Here is a 20,390-nt window from a genome sequence, read left to right as displayed (position 1 = left end):
GTGTGAAATCCCATAGACGTAAGAGTTATATATTGAAAGGCTAAAAGACGGTGTAAGTATTACACGGTAAGAATCTACAGACAAAATGGGTATAACATTGAAATTCCATAAGACTTTTACATTGAAAGAAGGCTAAGAGACGCTTTGAGTATTTGACTCCAAAAGAAATACACGTAAACACTCATGGTCTTGGGTAGATGGGTATTACACTGAAAATCCACAGACGTGCGAGTATTTTAGTCTTCATTGTATATTTTCGTCTGAACATAAATAAAGATGTTGCTGTATTTCTGATGTGTATGAAGATATAGACAATTTAAATCCTCACGCATGCATTGCATCATCAAGGTAAAGATACTGGAGAAAACCGAATCTTGAGAATTGAATCAGCTGTTATCAAGCATACACATAAAGAGAAACTTCGCTGATTGTGATCATAACAAAACAGGAAAAACACGTGGGATGGAATCATCAGCAGCATGACTCGCCCACGTGATGACAGTGATAAAAAACACCCCCAAAGTCGTTGCCGTCATCCAACAAAATTGTTATATTATCTATTGCTGTCATCGCTATAAAACCACGAGTGTAGCCACGTGTTGCCATACCAACCAGAATACAACTACCTGCGTTATTTATTTATATTGTAGTATAAAGAAGGTATCTCTTAATGCAACAAAGACACTCGCGTTCACTTCAGTACTAGTAATAATGCTTAGGATGCATGGGTTAGTTAAAAGCAACTTTTACAGAGATTGGTGTGCTCGAGGGTATGGGTTTATCAAGTAAATCATTTATGTGAATCTATTTGTTTGAATTGTTTTTTGTAAGTCGGTTGAATAAATATATGGTCAGTTGATAGTCTTTCAAATTGTCATGTTCCGAAAACTCAGTACTGAAGATTTATTTTAAAATTTCTGTCTTAAAATTGCTGTGTCAAGTTATATTTTAAAAAGAGTTTTGTGAAAATTGGTTACAGTTGCATGACAAGGGCAAGACTAGATGAAATATACGATGTTGTCGCACCTGACTTCTCCTAGGTAAACATCTGATTGACCACACCCATCACTGACTTGGTATCATGGGGCACATATGTCCATTAAATGCATGTAACCCTCTATGGATACTAACACGTACACATTCTGTTCAACATTCAATGTATTTCTAGATGATATGAATTCTAGGCTTTCATCATAGTTATTGTGGATTAACAAGAAACAGTCAATATATTCAAAGTATGGACGGCTTCACATGGTGAAAAATATTCAAACAAATTAAATTTTGAAAAATATTTAAAATTGAAATATTGAAAACATTTGTGTCAACAAATGTGTTTTTCTTTAGCAGTTGATCGTTTTTAACACAAATCAATGTACATTTTATTCTAACTTCAAATATTTTGGAAAGTACTCTTGGATGAATATTCATGTTAAGCTCGCAATGTTATGAGTCCAACGTCAACAAACAAACGTGTACTAACCCCGTTATACCAACTCTTGTCCGCATGTGTACTGTTATAAATACAAACACTTGGTCAAGTCAAACATATCCATTATATCCTTACTTCAGATTTACACGTCGATACATTTTGCAAGATTAAAACAATGGTTTATGCCCTCATATATAAACATTTTCAAGATTGAGATGATTTGAAAGCGAAATGTCAACACATTACAGAGATTTGAATATTGAGCAAGCTCAACAAAAAACCCATGCTAGAATGTTGTACAAATAATATACACGACAGTCTATTCTTTTGAAGGAAGATGTATGTTTTATGAATTAAATCCATATTTCACCGGTCGATGTTATCTATTGTGTTTCAATGTTGTCCTACTGTGTTGACGTTGTCACATTTTTATTCTATTTAAAAGGTTTCAAATGGTTCAATGAGTTTTGAATTTTGAAAAAAAATCCCGATGCCATGGCGTGAACATATCAGTGTGTACATTTCGATTTTACAATATATGTTATCGTAGTTTCAAAGGTATGTTTACAAAACGTAATTGATTACTGGTATGCAAACAGTGCTATGCATAATATTTCAACCTCTGCAAAGCATTCGAGAGATGAAAAGAACGATCTCAATCAAATAATCAATGATAAAAAGACGACAAAATAATATAGAAGAGTCTACAAGTAAAACAAAATCAATATTTAAACCAGTTCAAAAGTTCATGTCATGTTCACGAAACGAAAAATAATATTTCAAGCTGTACGAACATTTCCAACACGAGACTTGTGAAAACAGATGACCTGTTAGATAGCAGAAATAAAAACAGTAGAAAGCAAAAACACAGGAACATAATAATATTTCGAAGTCAATAGCTATGAGACAACAACAGAAGCCGCAGAGATACCAGAGCAAAAACAAACAACAGTAGACGGACGGGGAAACGCCAAAACCCAAGGAAAATCAACAACAGTAGACGAGGAAACGCCAAAACCCAAGGAAAACCAACAACCGAGAACGAGGAGACATCAAAACAAAAGGTAAAGAGAGCAACAGGAACCGAGGAGATACCAAGGCAAAGGGCCGCAACAGGAGACGGAGAGACATCGAAACAAAAGGTAAAGAGAACAACAGGAACCGAGGAGATACCAAGGCAAAGGGCCGCAACAGGAGACGGGGAGACATCGAAACAAAAGGTAAAGAGAACAACAGGAACCGAGGCGATACCAAGGCAAAGGGCCGCAACAGGAGACGGGGAGACATCGAAACAAAAGGTAAAGAGAACAACAGGAACCGAAGAGATCCCAAGGCAAAGGGTCGCAACAGGAGACGGGGAGACATCGAAACAAAAGGTAAAGAGAACAACAGGAACCGAGGAGATACCAAGGCAAAGGGCCGCAACAGGAGACGGGGAGACATCGAAACAAAAGGTAAAGAGAACAACAGGAACCGAGGAGATACCAAGGCAAAGGGCCGCAACAGGAGACGGGGAGACATCGAAACAAAAGGTAAAGAGAACAACAGGAACCGAGGAGATACCAAGGCAAAGGGCCGCAACAGGAGACGGGGAGACATCGAAACAAAAGGTAAAGAGAACAACAGGAACCGAGGAGATACCAAGGCAAAGGGCCGCAACAGGAGACGGGGAGACATCGAAACAAAAGGTAAAGAGAACAACAGGAACCGAGGAGATACCAAGGCAAAGGGCCGCAACAGGAGACGGGGAGACATCGAAACAAAAGGTAAAGAGAACAACAGGAACCGAGGAGATACCAAGGCAAAGGGCCGCAACAGGAGACGGGGAGACATCGAAACAAAAGGTAAAGAGAACAACAGGAACCGAGGAGATACCAAGGCAAAGGGCCGCAACAGGAGACGGGGAGACATCGAAACAAAAGGTAAAGAGAACAACAGGAACCGAGGAGATACCAAGGCAAAGGGCCGCAACAGGAGACGGGGAGACATCGAAACAAAAGGTAAAGAGAACAACAGGAACCGAGGAGATACCAAGGCAAAGGGCCGCAACAGGAGACGGGGAGACATCGAAACAAAAGGTAAAGAGAACAACAGGAACCGAGGAGATACCAAGGCAAAGGGCCGCAACAGGAGACGGGGAGACATCGAAACAAAAGGTAAAGAGAACAACAGGAACCGAGGAGATACCAAGGCAAAGGGCCGCAACAGGAGACGGGGAGACATCGAAACAAAAGGTAAAGAGAACAACAGGAACCGAGGAGATACCAAGGCAAAGGGCCGCAACAGGAGACGGGGAGACATCGAAACAAAAGGTAAAGAGAACAACAGGAACCGAGGCGATACCAAGGCAAAGGGCCGCAACAGGAGACGGGGAGACATCGAAACAAAAGGTAAAGACATCAACAGGAACCGAGGAGAAGCAAACAATTTTGCAGGGACGGCAAAAGAGGAGGAAAGACATCATCATGAGCAAAATAAAAGGAAAAGCATAACAACCATCCACATAACAATGGAGGTAAAACCAGGGCCCGTATTCATGAAGCCGGTCTCATGCTCAAGCCTGGATTTTGAGCTCAAGCCTATTTCTTGTTCTGGTTATAACTCAATAAATAAATCTAATTTTGTCAATGATTTGGAAACATATTGAAGAGACTTATAGCCAAATACTGTTTTCGATTTTTATATTTGACTTTTTGATCGGTTGACATGATCTAAGCGAGTTACCAGAAAGTTGGTTTGAGCACAGATTCCATGCTTGAGCATGAGAATGGTTTCATGAATACGGGCCCTGGCCATGGTGTCTCTGAAGGGTAAGCATTTCCCGAACAAAACGTGACAGTAATAATGTCTCTCGTTAAATAAACCATCTTCATTGATATACCCAAGTGAAACGACAAAATAACCAGTCTATTACAGGAAAACAGGCAACACAAAAAATTACATTCAACACGTAGTTTATGGGGAATGGCTGGATGGTGTGTTTGAAAGGGTAACAAATGCTAGACAGCTTGTGCTTGTAAGTGTTGCTGATATAAAGCATATAGACCTAGACATTCTTTTCTATTTATTCTAAGCAGTGTCTTTCTGAGCCAACTTTATGATTACTTTCTAACAAACGTCGTGTGGCGAGACGTGCTTACAATCAATTACAAATATCTATCTATCTAATATAAATTGATATAGCTGCTTCACAATGCTATCACACACACAAAGCTTATGTACAGACCGTCAACATGGCTCGGTATCTTGTGATGTATAGACGATTGGGCAAAAGTAATCTTCCTGTTCTTGTGTGGCTTATAACATGTCATTTACAACAAAGTAAGAAGATATATTATCGATGAAGCGGCATTTCACAGATGCCAAATGATATGTTAGCTTCACAAATTTATAAATTGAAATTTCTAATGTCATATGTTTATGTGTTGAAAAATCAAATCAGTTTACAGGGACTATATTGTTTATATTGGATGTATTTTTTCTATCAGAAATATTGTATCATAAAAAATAGCAATGAGGATGTTATACTACAACATAAACAGAGCGTCCGTATGTACATCTGGAGATAAGAAATACTAGAAAACTTCAAAAACAGCCCTATTTACGTAAACTGATATTACCGTACTAAACCATATTACCGTACTAAATCATATTATCATGGTAACTCATATAACTGCATATACACATGTTACTGTATAAACTCACATTACCGTACTTACACCCATATTGCTGAAACTGACACCCGTACGCACCCATGTCATTGTAACTTACATTCATATTACCATGAGAACTCATACATGTATTACTGCATTTACACATGTTACTGTATAAACTCACATTACCGTACTTACACCCATATTGCTAAACCTGACACCCGTACGCACCAATGTCATTGTAACTTACATTCATATTACCATGAGAACTCATACATGTATTACTGCATTTACACATGCTACTGTATAAACTCACACTGCCGTACTTACACCCGTAATAACGCACCCATGTCATTGTAACTTACATTCATATTACCGTACTTATTCTTATTATCTTACGTATGTAAACCCAAACATGTATCCATGAATAACTGATAATTATCAAGTAAAAGGCATCAAGAGGGACATCAAAACTCACCTCTTCAGGTCTGCACTTTAGAATCCTTGCAAAGACGTCATGTAAATACCACCCTTTTATTTGTTCAATTATGTGCACATTGCTTGCTTAAATGTATAAAAGTGATTGTAAGCCTTTGTTTTTTTGTTTTCACAATTATAACCATTATTATTATCCATATGTTGTAAAGCAGTGTAGAGTAATTTTACAAATTATATAGGGCGCTATATAAATGTTGTATATTAGTATTATTATTATAACAGAAGAGTAATACAACCATAGCATGTCTGGCTAATATTAAGGTGTAATACTTAAATATTACTGCAGCTAAAATAAGTGAATTTACAGCAGAAACTATCAAAGAAATATATATCTAAATAAGTTTTACTCCCTTTAGATAACCCAGTTTTCACAGATGTAAACTGTACACAGCCAATTTATAACGTGTTATGTTACTCCGTACCGTATTTACTATCATAAATCATAATACACCGATCCACATATTACACTCCTCTATAATAGACAGCTCATAGTATGTCAAGAACCCACGTGTTATTCCTGCATTCATCTTCCATAATGAAGCCAATCAACATTAAGTCACTCTGGCTCCGAAAATCTGATTCAGCCAGGAACTATATATAGCAACGCGATAACTTGGAGTCAATTCCATAAAAATTCAAATCCATTTCCCTGTCACTCCAGGAGTGAACTATTGAAACGTTAGGCTGGACAATATGTTCTTGCTGCAATGATAAACATATAGATACGTAAAAGGAATAGGGTACAGGTGTCTCTCTGTTATGTGATTAAATAACTTGATAACGGAGACCAATTTTTTAAACGGCGGTCTGGAGATTTTCCATCGAGCACAAGAAAGGATTTCGAACTACGCATGATTTACCTAACATATAGACGACGTGTATACGCTATGTAAGCAGAAACATTTTAAACTGATGCAATGAATTAAATAAATCTACAAAAACAAACGACACTATTGTACTAAAAGGAAATAATACTAACCAGGCTAAGTTGACGAAAGTATGATCAGCTTGACTGCAATTTAACTCAACAACTTTATCCAACAAATAATTTAAAACGTTTTGATTTCTGGTAAGGAGTTAATGAAGGTACAACATGTAAAATATTAAGTTTGCTTTCAGATTAAATTACAAATGTATTTCATTTAAAAAAGTCTCTTAAAATTCTTATTAAAACTCTTACGATGTGAACAAGTCTTCCATAAGTGGTCTGTCCTGCATCCAGGTTTTAAAAAGCCTTGTCAGTTTAATCGAACTTGAAGCAAATTGAAGAAAAAGATGTTTTCAAGGATATTAATAAAATAAACGAATAAAAAACTAATTATAGGGTTTTAATGTGCTAATTTGTAGAAAAGAAACGATAATATTTGAAGAAAAACAACTATTTTTTTAATATATCTTGACAATTTAAGATAAATTGTCATTAAGCTAACACGTTCCTTGTATTACCACTTACAAATGTTACTACCGTAACTTAATGATTTTCAGTAAACAGTGGAAACAAAATTTAACTGAAGAAGAACAATTACATTAAGTCCTATCTAGACAACAAGAATTTACGAATTTTATCGGTTATTGATCAAATTTACTGTTCAGGATGTGCATCAATATAATCACGCCGAGAACAAACATACGCATACTATGCCTTCCATGTGACGTCTTTTTTATATTACTTCATAGACCATTAAATTTAGACTCTATGGTGCGTTACAGTATAAGACAGAAACCAGACAATATCCCTTAAGGACACGTCATTCCAGTACCATGAGATTGTATTACATGAATTTCCTCTTCACTGCTACTCCAATAATGTAAATACGGCGGAAATCCGAAGGTTGCAGACGACAATGTGTTGTCACTCCCTTTCACAGATATGTATTTCAGAAATTCATTCATTCAGAAAATTCGTTTACTTCACACATTTGTATACAGTTTTCAATGTTTACTCCAACACATGTACACGTTTCGCTCAGGTGTCTCCTGACAACGGGGCTAACAATTTCAGAGACATGCAGAAACTTCAATATCCTTGCGTTTGTATCAGCATACATTATACACGACTAATTGGACATCCACGTTTGATAAAATGCCAGGGTTTTTACCCAGATATCCTGAATTATATAGCATACCATATCTGATCGAAGCAGTCCTTTTCGGGTTCCTAAGGCGTGCAGTATAAAACTCCCAGAGAGTGTTCTGTGTGTGAGTTTGATAGCGTTCGGCGGTTCACTGTATCGGAGGCGCTATGATGGCCGAGTTCCTTTCGCAGCAAAGCTACGTGTACCATATACGTTACGTTTATCAATAATACAACGCGTACGGGATTCCAATACACATCTAAAGGGGAGTATCTAAATTGAAAATGTTTCCATTATCCTGTCTCGTTATATATTTAATACTGTTGGTGCTTGCTTTTCACCTTGTACCCATAATCTCACCACACACGTTCACATTAGTAGTATAACAAAATAGGATGTAATATATCTTGAAATATTTAATTAACCAACAATAATCAATGAATTTAAGGAAGTGTTAAATAGAAAAAACGTAAACATGTCATTTCAATTTGACAAGATATTTTTGGTGAGAAATTTACTTCATCTCTGGGGCGTTTGTGTTCTGTTAATTGGATGACAAATACAAATTGTAGACAGACAATTAAATTACGTTTCGTGGTTATAACATTAGCCCTCCCTGTTAGCGGTCACATCAGTATGAACGCGTTGTAATTCCATTAGATTCGGCTCCTAATTAAAAAGGAAAAGAAAAGGTGTTTCTACACAGAAGTAATTTATAATTTACTGTTAAACCAGTGTTCATGTTTCACTGAAATAAGTAATTTAACATCTCAGACTCATTACTTGGTGGTATTGAAATGACGTTAATAGAGATTTTCATGTAGCTATACAAGTAATTTAAAAGAATACATATGCTAAAAACACAGCTCCAAATCTACAAAGGATACATATGCTAGATACCTATGGTTTTAACAACACTGTCACTCATTAGTACTGTGTACGCACGTCATAAATTAACTGCAATTACCTTAAATTTCAATTTCAATTTCGAAGTGTTAACATTTATCATTTTTACTCGAGCCATACCGCTTAGGTCGAAGAAAAGCATTCCGGCGTTCCTGGTAACGAACGAGACGAGATCTGCGCAGGTAGGCATTTTGATTTTTAACAATTATTTTACACAGGTTATCTTAAACTGTGCCTGCTTTATGTTAGAATGTACGTTTGATGTTCTGTTTTTATGGCAGGAAGCAAAGGCTTATTAGCCTTTATAATACCTTTTTTCTTGTAAACATTTCCTGACCTAGAGTTTTCACGTAATTATGCCACTAATGTAAAAATGTATATACCTATATAGTTGTACATCGAAGCACCATCTGAAATTTGTCTAAAAGAAACTTTACCGAAACAACCCCGGTAAACAGGAAGTGCCATATCCGTCATTTGTGTTGTGCATTAGTAGGTTTACGCACCAGCGGGTAGAGCACCTGGGTAGATAATAGTCTTCCTGTTTGGAAGGGGGCGTCTCGGTAAATAAAGATAAATTTTATGAGATTATTAACATGGAGGTAAGTACAGGATAGTAATAAATTTAGCACAACATATAACAAAGGCATTTATAATAGGAAGCAGATAAGAAGAAACAGTCAGGGTCAAATATATCGCAGGGTGCAAACAATAACAAAGAGATAGTCGGGGGTCATATAGAGACTTACAGGATGAAAAACAATAGCAAGAGGTCATTTTGGGGTCATGTACTTAATAGGATTTAGACAGTAGGCAGTCGGGGATCATTTCACTAAAAATACTTTTAAAAAAATATGCTACTAATGCGTTTTTAAAGAAATTTCATGTTGTCTGAACAAGCATATCAATACATTAGTTTGTTATATTAAGACACGTTAAGTAGAAAATTATGTTCACAACGTTTAGCTGTTATCTGTAGCAAGGTAGAGACTTTGAAAATAGATTTTACTTCTTACTTTATGCAGTAAATAATTTTTACTTTGAGAGGTCTGTTGAGGGTTGACAAAGCTTGTCATGAAGACGTGCTTTACTTAGCAAAATTTTAAAACGAGATACGTAGGTTTAACATTAGAGGCAACTAAGGGCAATTTACTTATCACTTAACTGATATTCTAGAATCCTGCTATTACTCACCTTACAATCCAGGTGCACATAACGTTTGTCTGTTAAACCACTTGCAAACAATTTAGATCACACGTCACAAATATACCCGAACATCGTCTCCTTTAAATCCCCTTGTTCGTACATATGTCAACAAAGGTTGCCGATATTATAGTCCCGCCTTCTCCAGAATGTCCAATATACCGTAGCATATGGCTATGCTGTACTACACCGTCTCTATTCCGATGGACGCACCGGTCAACACGTACACTGACCCTTTACCCTCCGTCCTGTCCTGGCGTAAGGCTATGTATTTTAAATCTCTGTACACTTGTGCGTGTCGCTTTTCCTTGTAGTTGTTCCGCACAGATACACAAGGAAACTAGAGCACACAATGTGAACAGGATAGCAACGCTTACTTTTACAGCACAACGGGTAGACTTGCTTAAGTCCAAAATTTTAAAAAATCGTGCATTTATGGTGTGTTTATGGGGGTCATAGTAAGATACGGGATGCATTTATGTATATTTACTATCGAATGGTATTGCCACTATACAGCATGACCATACCAAATTAAATTGACATTCTTAACGGCTATGAATGCCATGGACAAATTGTTGACGTCGTCATTATTATTACCACTGACCCACCCCGGGAATAGCTATTCATTGAACAAGCAACCACGAAAAACTCATTACTTAAACTAAATGCTGAATAATAATATGTAATTGTTTTTTTATGAGATGAACAGATTCCAAAAATGGTCATTTAACGTATTGAACTTCTTTCAGTTGGTATTCATAGGCAACATGAATTCCAACTGGCAAATCCAACAAGAAGCGCTGAATTTGCCTTTGTAGAGTTGGCATTCATATTGCCTATGAATGCCATGTGAAAGCTGTTCAAAACTTAAATAAGTTAACAAAAGTTGCCCTTACTGTATCAAAGTTATCAAAATCATATTATGTGATTTTTATTTTTCCATCTTTGGAAACACCTCCTCCAACCATCATCAAAATCCATTGCTATTCTTTTAGTCTTCTCGCAACTGTCAATATTCTCGGGAACGAAATATCATATTTTCAAATCTGAAAAGTCATTACAAAATATAAAAATAAAATTTTACATAGGGTTAATATTCAACTAATCAAAGTTGGTATGAAAATCAGAAACTGAGAGATACAAACGAATAACAAACGAAACGCAACAAAACTCAAGATTCTCAATACAAGAAATAAAACTGGGGATGAGAAAAGTTATATGTTTCTTGCACTTCATGTTGCAAACGGCCTGTAAAATCCAGGGAAGTATGTCTGTAAGATAAGGTTTGCCGTAACCTTGGTGGCCACTGTTATCTCTTTTGAGTAGCGGCACAGTTCATAATAAACACTTTACTCAGGATTTAATTCGAAATTAATCAGTAATCCTCTAAATTTTGAAATTCATACATAAAGGGGTTTACGCATCTGCCCTTTGTTTGAACAGTAGTATAGACAATTTCGATTTCCTACCTGTTTGCCCCTAAGGATCACGGATGAGTCCTAGAACAACCAATCAGCTGTATGATGCCGTGTGATTCATTTTTGGGCATTCTGTATCGATTTACAAATTGTAAAAGTACGATCACCTGTGTGTGGTACGTCCATCTTTCTACATAACGTGCTCTACATTCGTGTGGTACAGATTTGTTTATGACTTCTTTACTACAGCCCTAAAACACCTTAGTGTAGAGAATTGTTTGCATGGGTGGCCTGGCCCACGTTTACGTTAATTAGTCATATTGCCATCAAACGCTTATCTGATCCTTACCGCCGCCCCAAGTTAAGTAGATGCTTTATGCCTGGCCACGACTGTTAATGACATTTCGTTCTCTGCACGTATCAGACTCGCTACCTTCATGTAACGGTGATATCTTTATGCATCGATGATGCTCTCCTAATATTTATTTCCTATTTCGTATAGAGTATGCAGGATAGATGTACGCACAATTTATGAAGCAGGCATTTTTTTGTCAACAAATCCTACGACCTATCGTAGTGATGGGCTCTTCGGTTTTCAGGACACGATACAAACGCATAATGAGCTCAATTTCATCTTTAGGCGCGTTTTTTTCTAGAAGTTGCTTAGTTTACACAAAAAAATGAGTTTGTAAATAATGATCTTTTCGAGATCAATAAATCTGTGTTTTCATGTAAACGTGATTGGAGATCTACCACTTGACTTACACATAGGAACATGTACAAACTTTGCTACGGGTCATATATTTCATCTGTTATGCCCGCCTATATGATTTACCTTATACGACCGCGTTGCATATTATCAGGTATATAACGGCGTAAACATACTTACCTGTTTGACCTAGGTCAGTGTGAATACACCTTTGTCCATCATCACAGTAATGATCGGACCGAGACAACACGCACCCTTTGAAGCCCCTCGATCCTGAGGCTATTGTAGTGTGCGTGACTGTAGCTAACTCCATGTAATATATTTTATGTATGTAAATAATATATTGATATTAAGTATGGATTTATCAAATAAAAATATTGCGCTTGATATTAATGTCTTAGTTTTCTTTCACATTGATGATGAATATCAACCGTTGGGGATGTCACAGGTAGATCTACAGGTAAAATATAGTACATATAGGATACAAACTTTTTACCTGTAATAATTACAGCTAGATCTACAGGTAAAATATATCAGGTAAACATAGTACCTATATATGATACAAACTATAATTACCCTCCCTTTGATGTTTCTACCTATAGTTCTCAATATGTATGCGTTCAGGGAACACACCGTAATATCTGCCCTCTAGATCATGACTGCGGCATCTTGTGTATCGGGGCTGCGATCGATAGTGCTATAAACACACCAATTAAACATTGTGTGCTGGACGTGATGGTGTACGTGAATATCGTGTTATGGTGTGATAGATTATAGAATGTGATTGTCTTGATATTCCACGCTTTATCAGGACGTACAGACAATCACACCTTAAAACAACGTTAAGTTATACAGGGTCTATACTACCCTTTTTTAGCGAGGGAATATGAATTCCCCACAGGGAATATAAGCGTAATACCTGTATATGCATTGTAACCTTTAAAACAAATTTGGCCTCGAGCAAAATCCAATTCATTAAACAAAACTCAGCTTAATAATTTCAAATCGGTGGTTCAAGTATTGTAACCAGACGACAGCCAAAGTCGACGAGAGTTATCGTCCTTTGCTCGTGATAATATATTGGCTGTGTGTGCGTTTATATTTACTCTATGAGATCGAACTATAAAGCAAATATGGCAGAGTAATTTAACTCATAGATTTTCATGGATTTTCTTTGCCGTGTGACAATTATCCTTAATTTAGTCAAACAAACTAGGTCACTCGTTCATATGGTGCAGATATACAATTTCCTCCGCAGTATATTGTTTACCCCTCAGATATTTAAAAAAAAAATCTTTAACTTATTTATATATTTTTAGGGGCAAGCTGACTGTTTCTGTATTTCCTCAGTTTCTGTTTAAGTTATTAAGTACAGCATTAACTTCAGATTTTGTCTTTGCGTGACTTTCGTTGAAGACCTACGTAGGTACGTGTCGCAGGTCGGTTGTTTTTATCCAGGTGCTCCGGTTGTCCTCCAAAGCAAAACACCTGGCTCGTCCTCAAATGACCATAGGACTTAGCACACAAACCAAACCCAACAGACCCAACAAATCCAACCATTCCACTCAATATAACGTAAGAACGCTAACTCGGACTATTTCCGAAACCTGTGTTTTCCAATGATATGTTTTTTTTATGAAAAACGTATGATCTTTTCTGTAACACCATAGTATTTTTTTCATTTTATTCCACATGGATGGAAAACCTAGCTGGGAATGTGCTATTACGGGAACAATTCAAGTTCGGTATCAAAAGCTCGTTGCTGAAACCAAGTTTCCTGTTTAAGTCTGACTGCTAACAAAAACAAATGAACTTTGACACCAAGGTGCTTATCTATAGTACGTAACACTTTATCTGACGTATCTAGTTAAACATTTACATCTCCTATACAGGTAGATGGTTATCGTTCACAGTCGCCTTTGGGACACACAGAACAAAACACTCGAGTTTCAGTCTCAGATCAAATATCTTGTTCACAAAAATCGATATAAGCTTTCAGAAAGAAGAGTATAATATGTATTCGAACTTGCAGCGTTGTACATAACGATATTGTTGCTATAACGTACTCATACATGTTTTATATCCGTGTATGGACTTTAATAATAGCACGCCTAAATAGTATCATATTTCAGTTGGGTTATTTCTATCATACCAACAAAAAATGAAATTTTCTTTTCAAGCCTGGATATTATTTTCATGTACCGACTGCTTCGTTTTATAGTATGCAAAATATTTCTTTACGACTGTTTCATTATTAAATTGAATCAGATGTTGTTCATATTTCAAACGGCAGAACATTATCCTGTTTGGAATATGAGTAACTGCCAGATGATAGATGATCAAAAAACAGAAAAACGTAGTAATCTAAACTACATGACCTGAAGTAGACTGACGAAAGCCTCATTACACACAACACTACGCGGAACGGAAAAATAGTCCCTGAAAACGACCCTATCTCACCTCCCTCCATTACATAATGTGGCTACCTAAGGTCCCTTAATTACCCCCCTTTAATGTACCGTGGCTACCTAAGGTCCCTTAATTACTCCCCTTTAATGTACCGTGGCTACCTAAGGTCCCTTAATTACTCCCCTTTAATGTACCGTGGCTACCTAAGGTCCCTTAATTACTCCCCTTTAATGTACCGTGGCTACCTAAGGTCCCTTAATTACTCCCCTTTAATGTACCGTGGCTACCTAAGGTCCCTTAATTACTCCCCTTTAATGTACCGTGGCTACCTAAGGTCCCTTAATTACTCCCCTTTAATGTACCGTGGCTACCTAAGGTCCCTTAATTACTCCCCTTTAATGTACCGTAGCTACCTAAGGTCCCTTAATTACTCCCCTTTAATGTACCGTGGCTACCTCAGATAAATTCTCACCTCTGTATAATGTGGCTATCTCCGGCCACGTGTCCTCTGTGTAGCCACTTACAAAGAAGGAGGAGTGACCTGAGTAACAATAATACCTTAAAGAGAGAGTGACCTAAGGTAGTCACAGGTGACTACCTGAATATATGCCAGTGCAAACACAAATGCGTCAATATTGATAAAATGTATCATATTGACAACAAAGCGAATTTGAACATTTTCGCTGAAGAAAAATTAAGCTAACAAAGTACATCCGGTGCAGCAGGTGTCTGAATCTATTTTGGCGTGGTTCATTCTAACAAAATATGTTTTGAAACGTAACTTCAAAAAACATATATCTCACTCTATCTAACGGATTAGAATGGTGTGTATGCTATCTAATGGGTGATATTGAGTGACATCGTAATTATTGCAATCTCCGCGATTGATTGCACATTTTAAGCACGAGCTTCGAGATTAACGAGATATAAATTAGCGAGGACGGAACTGTAAAAATGGAATACATTTTTCTCAGATAACGGTTTTAGTGTTGTTTGCGTTTATTAATCATTCAACTACCTAATTAGTTTTTGTCAGTTTCCTGCAAATCTTGTTTAAAAATGCGAGGCCCTGATGCTCTAGCATAGTTAGCTTTAAGATAAATTACCGCAAATTGTTCAAAAAGTATATAATCATAAAATTAAAAATTGAAAATGAAAATTAAAAACCTAAGAATACATGTACATGTATAATGACTCCAAAAGGATAATCTAGGGAGGCAAAAAAGCAAAATTAGTATTTTCTCATTTTACATAAAAAATATCGAGGAAAAGATTTTAAAAAAAATCGACTCGTGAGGCTAACCAAACTTTGAGCGGCCGAGCAATGGCACTGACATAAGAAAGAAAAATACCGTTATAATGATTTGTGTATATTTCAAAATTTCAAATAAACAGTTTAACTAAAAATATTGCATTTGTTGTTCAGATCTATAAACATTACACCTGAACACACAAAAGTTAGCACAAGACTGCGAGCTGTTATACACAACAATTGTAGTCATCAAGAATGAACTCAGTGGTAATGTGACATTTTGATGAAAATTCAAAACCATTATACAACAATACTCTGACGTCATAACACTATCCTGGCGTAAATGCGAAGTGAGTAGCCAATCAAAATGCCGATTGGAATAATTAGAGAGGGGAGTAAAACGGATACAGAAATACTAGACACTGTCAACTCACAAAGCTGAAGCCTGAAAACAACACTAGATACAATGAAGACACCAAACCAAAAGGGAAGACCTCATTAATCCCCAGGTGGTGCAACCACGTGTTCCGGAAGTGTCAGTTATCTCTGCACCACATGTGGCACCCGTTAGTATGTTCTCCGCCAATTCCATGAAACCGTGTCAATTATCAATGATCTATGACAAATCAAATCATTGGATATTGTTTCACAGATACATGCAAAATTAAATTTGAATAGAAAGAAAATTTGATCTTAAATCAGAAAATACACATCATTTGATAATTATTTTTTGCGATTATATTTGAACGCCAATGGATTTATTATAATTGTATCAGCACATTAAAAACATTGAAAGGTACGAAAAAAGTCTGTTGAAAGATATTCTTAATGCAGATATGACTTGTTCTAAACCTACCATACAAACAGAAGAAGTTTACTATATGCACCGAGTTCTTATATTTACAGCATACCACACTTCCGGTACAAAAGTTGATTTCATTGACTGACTCTACAATGATTTACTATACAAAAGCAACCAACAAGAATTGTCTGTGAAATTGAACACCATAAGTCGAAAGATATTCTGAAGCCAACTAATTAGTGTAACACATTCGGCTCTGTTGCCCTGGAGGAAAACTCACTGTCACGCGATCGACTTGTACGTGGGACTAAAGGTCGTGCAAATTCTGGTGGAGATTTTCACCAGACACACAAAACTGATGGACGTGTTCATTTGCAAACACAGGCACCGTAGCTGCGTATTATACAGGCAACCCTGTCCAATGATGCATACAGCATTTGTGTTCGCTTGATTGAATTCCAAGTAGCAACACCTGCGCTAGGTCATGGTATCTCTGTTGATCGAAAATGGAAACCATCTAACAGTTTGTTGTCAGAAGCACGCATGAGTTGTTGTTGCTGTGTTTAATGTTGTTGTGCTTGTTGTTGTATTAGTGTTGTTGTGTTTGTTGTTGTGTGTATTTTTGTGTTAGTATTGTTGTGTTCGTTGTTGTATTAGTGTTGTTGTGTTAGTGTTGTTGTGTTTGTTGTTGTGTTTGTTGTTGTGTTAGTGTTGTTGTGTTTGTTGTTGTGTGTATTTTTGTGTTAGTATTGTTGTGTTCGTTGTTGTGTTTGTTGTTGTGTTTGTTGTTGTGTTTGTTGTGTTAGTGTTGTTTTGTTAGTGTTGTTGTGTGTATCGTTGTTGTGTTGGTGTTGTTGTGTTTGTTGTTGTGTTAGTGTTGTTGTGTTTGTTGTTGTGTTTGGTGTTGTGTTTGTTGTTGTGTTTGTTGTGTTAGTGTTGTTTTGTTAGTGTTGTTGTGTGTATCGTTGTTGTGTTGGTGTAGTTGTGTGTATTGTTGTGTTAGTGTTGTTGTGTTAGTGCTGCTGTGTTTGTTGTTGTGTGCATTGTTGTGTTAGTATTGTTGTGTTAGTGTTATTGTATTAGTGTTGTTGTGGGTATTGTTGTGTTAGTATTGTTGCGTAGTGCTGTTGTATTAGTGTTGTTGTGTTAGTGTTGTTGTGGGTATTGTTGTGTTAGGATTGTTGCGTAGTGTTGTTGTATTAGTGTTGTTGTGTTAGAGTTGTTGTGTTAGTGTTGTTATGTCTGTTGTTGTGTTAGTGTTGTTGTGTTAGTGTTGTTGTGTTAGTGTTGTTGTGTCAGTTGTTGTGTTTGTTGTTGTGTTAGTGTTGTTGTGTGTATTGTTGTGTTAGTATTGTTATGTTAGTGTTGTAGTATTAGTTGTTGTTATTGTTGTTGTGTTAGTGTTGTGGTGTATAATGTTGTTGTGTATATTTTTGTGTTAATGCTGCTGTGTTAGTATTGTTGTGTTAGTGTTGTTGTATTAGTGTTGTTGTGTTAGTGTTGTTGTATTAGTGTTGTTGTGTAAGTGTTGCTAGTTGTGGCTGTTTTGTTTTGGTGGCTGTGTGTTTGTTGTTGTTTTAGAATAGAAAAGAAAGAATAGGTTCGCTTACACGATGACAGTAATGCTGAAGGAGTAAGACAACACTATCACGTGACTTGTGTCATTTGACTAGGTAGCAAGTCAATTATGGAACAGGTTTTAACGTCAACATCGGAAACTTATATAACTACAACAATAATCAATTCGAAAAACACAGGCGTTATATACCTTATTACTGCCATGGGCTCTATTTGTTTATTCGTTAGTCTGAATGTAGTTAAAACAAACTTCATGTCACATTAATATAACCCAGCACTCTTATAACGGAAATGACGTAAAGGTTTGTGATCCTTTGTAAACAGTTTGCAATCAAATCGATTTTAACTGAACAATGTCGAGATAATTGTTTCCTGTTTGGAATGTTTGGTTATGTCTACCATCGCCAACTATGGGTTATATTTTCCTAACGTCAATGAACTTGGCGTGGTCACTTCTGACGTCACTGAAAATGGAGGGGTTATCATTGACCAACTATTAGATCAGCACTATAGAGACGATGTACACCCGTAACGTCACAACAGTAACGGCAATATCAGTTGATTCCAATCTTACAGCTGTTTTGAGTTTTTTGTTTTAGTTTTGAAAACAAAGACTATTGCTTTTTTGAAAAACAATAAGGGTTACTTTAAAATCATTGAATTGCATATTTTCTTCATGCATGGCCTCTATAAAGGCTGCATTCCATGTCAGTTGTGTTTCCTTTCAGGTACTTTTTCTACATTTCAGAAATGTTCTTCTCGCATCAGATCATTGATCCTCTCACTTTAGTTCCGTGAATCATACGGAGCACGCAACGAAGCAACAAATGCTTTTCCAAGAAATATTTTGGAATGTTGGCATTAATCACAACTAACACAGTATTGATTAAGTTCAATAGTAGAGACTTTTACAACACTTCATCAATGGTTTTCTTTATCATAGCTTTCAAGCTTTGTTAGATCCCTTTAATTACACACATCTATCTAATTTTGGCTGGTTTCAGCACTGGTGGGGGAAATAGATGAGTACACATCTTTAAGCAAATTCGACTTTAACGCTCGAATCGTTAACATGAATATATATGAGCATAAATCTTGCTTTATATTCCCGGCAGTCGTTAACAAAGTCTGCAAGAAGTAAGTCGTGACCATATACGACAGCCTTGTTGAAAGTTACGCCAAGAATCGTTCATTATTATGAAATTGTATAAACTCTTATCACCATCCGCGTGACAGTTCATTTCTCCCAAGAGATGAGAATTACCATTACTTCCAAACGCACAGAGGAGCACGAAAGCAAACGTCTGTACAACATCGACTTTGATGGCAGATTACTCAGCGAGAGTATGTAACATGAAAGGTTGCACACCTTTGGTTCAAAACCTGCGAAGGTTACTTCCATTAACGCATACTTATGACAACGTATTGTTCAGGTTATTACTTAGAACATTAAACTTAAACACGTCTGAAGTTCAGTATTCCCCAATGGACTTGTAGAACTTACGGAGAGTGAATAGGAAAATTATCGTTGGTCAGTGCTTAGGGACATGCGAACCAATACCATCAAGTTCCAATATATATTTATCTCGTGAATAGCGAAGAATAGCAAAGTCAAATGTGAAGAATAAATAACACTACATGTACATCTTAAGCAAATGCTCGCTAAGGTTTAACGCTGATGTTTCTATTACTTACCAAGGGGAGACACCTTTGTATTATTTGAGATCAAACTAGTGTATATCATGGTTACATATATCATTATCATTAGTTACATAACGAAACGAGCGAGGACAGGCGCTAGAGTTGAAATACAGACGCGTGTTGTGACACTAGCTATAGATCTATAACATATACGGAAATCATTATTCAATTCCAAGGAACGTTACAGTACAGAATTAGATTATTTCCACACGGCTGATTCGTTTATAACTTGCCCCAGAGGTTGAGACTCTGTCGGAAGTCTAGTAGCTCTGCTAGATGGGCAACCGGAAACGCATCACGAACTGCTCCACCATTTTGGCGCATGAGATGCCCGCCCCGGTAATATTACTATAATTGGTGAAGACGTTTTATAGAACACAATGTTGTACTTTAGATGTCATTCGCTCAGTAACATACCACCCTCCTGCTGATTGAGATTATATATCAATGTAGATTCGTTATTCCAGTTCTAAAAATCGTGATCGTCTTGATAGCCCGTGGGACTACTCGCCCGCGCGTTTTGTACCAATTAGACATAAATATTCACCGAATATCGGCATCGTGACAGGACTTAGATAATAAGATTCTGCTGTATCTACAATGATTAAAGAAATGTTCTCTGAGACTGATATCATTGATGACTTACATTTGATGGGAGACAACCTTGAACGCCGTACAGAGGGAGGCAATGTTTTTAATATAATATAAAGTTGTCGACTTTTAGTTTAAATGTTTAAATCATGAAAAACATTCGGTG

The 20,390-nt window shown here is 36.7% G+C and overlaps 2 protein-coding genes across 5 annotated transcripts in view; one reads left to right on the top strand and one right to left on the bottom strand.

Moving 5' to 3' along the window:
- Positions 1–20,390, bottom strand: part of LOC110443638 — a 74,226-nt gene that overhangs the window by 31,324 nt on the left and 22,512 nt on the right. The window contains exon 1 of one of the 4 annotated variants that reach the window (XM_021487978.1): positions 9,756–10,091. The exons of 1 other annotated variant lie outside the window; for it this stretch is intronic. The gene's annotated coding sequence lies outside the window, so the exon portion shown is untranslated. Of the gene's footprint in view, positions 1–7,340; positions 7,360–7,706; positions 7,812–9,755; positions 10,092–20,390 lie in introns of those variants that run through there. 2 more of the 4 variants (XM_021487980.1, XM_021487981.1) reach the window with 2 other exon arrangements.
- LOC110443628 (uncharacterized protein DDB_G0290685-like) lies at positions 2,331–6,247 on the top strand. Its single transcript, XM_021487964.1, has 3 exons — positions 2,331–2,380; positions 2,546–3,944; positions 6,242–6,247. The coding sequence occupies exons 1-3, from the start codon at positions 2,331–2,333 to the stop codon at positions 6,245–6,247; spliced, it is 1,455 nt and encodes a 484-aa protein (XP_021343639.1).

The sequence above is a fragment of the Mizuhopecten yessoensis genome, unplaced genomic scaffold (assembly GCF_002113885.1).
Source record: "Mizuhopecten yessoensis strain PY_sf001 unplaced genomic scaffold, ASM211388v2 scaffold716355, whole genome shotgun sequence".
Classification (NCBI taxonomy): domain Eukaryota; kingdom Metazoa; phylum Mollusca; class Bivalvia; order Pectinida; family Pectinidae; genus Mizuhopecten; species Mizuhopecten yessoensis.
This window is presented reverse-complemented; position numbering and strand designations above follow the sequence as displayed.

Coding starts and splice junctions, on each gene's coding strand:
- LOC110443628 (XM_021487964.1), top strand. CDS start 2,331: ATGAGACAACAACAGAAGCCGCAGAGATACCAGAGCAAAAACAAACAA. Junction 2,381..2,545: donor CAGAGCAAAAACAAACAACA/GTAGACGGACGG, acceptor GGGCCGCAACAG/GAGACGGAGAGACATCGAAA.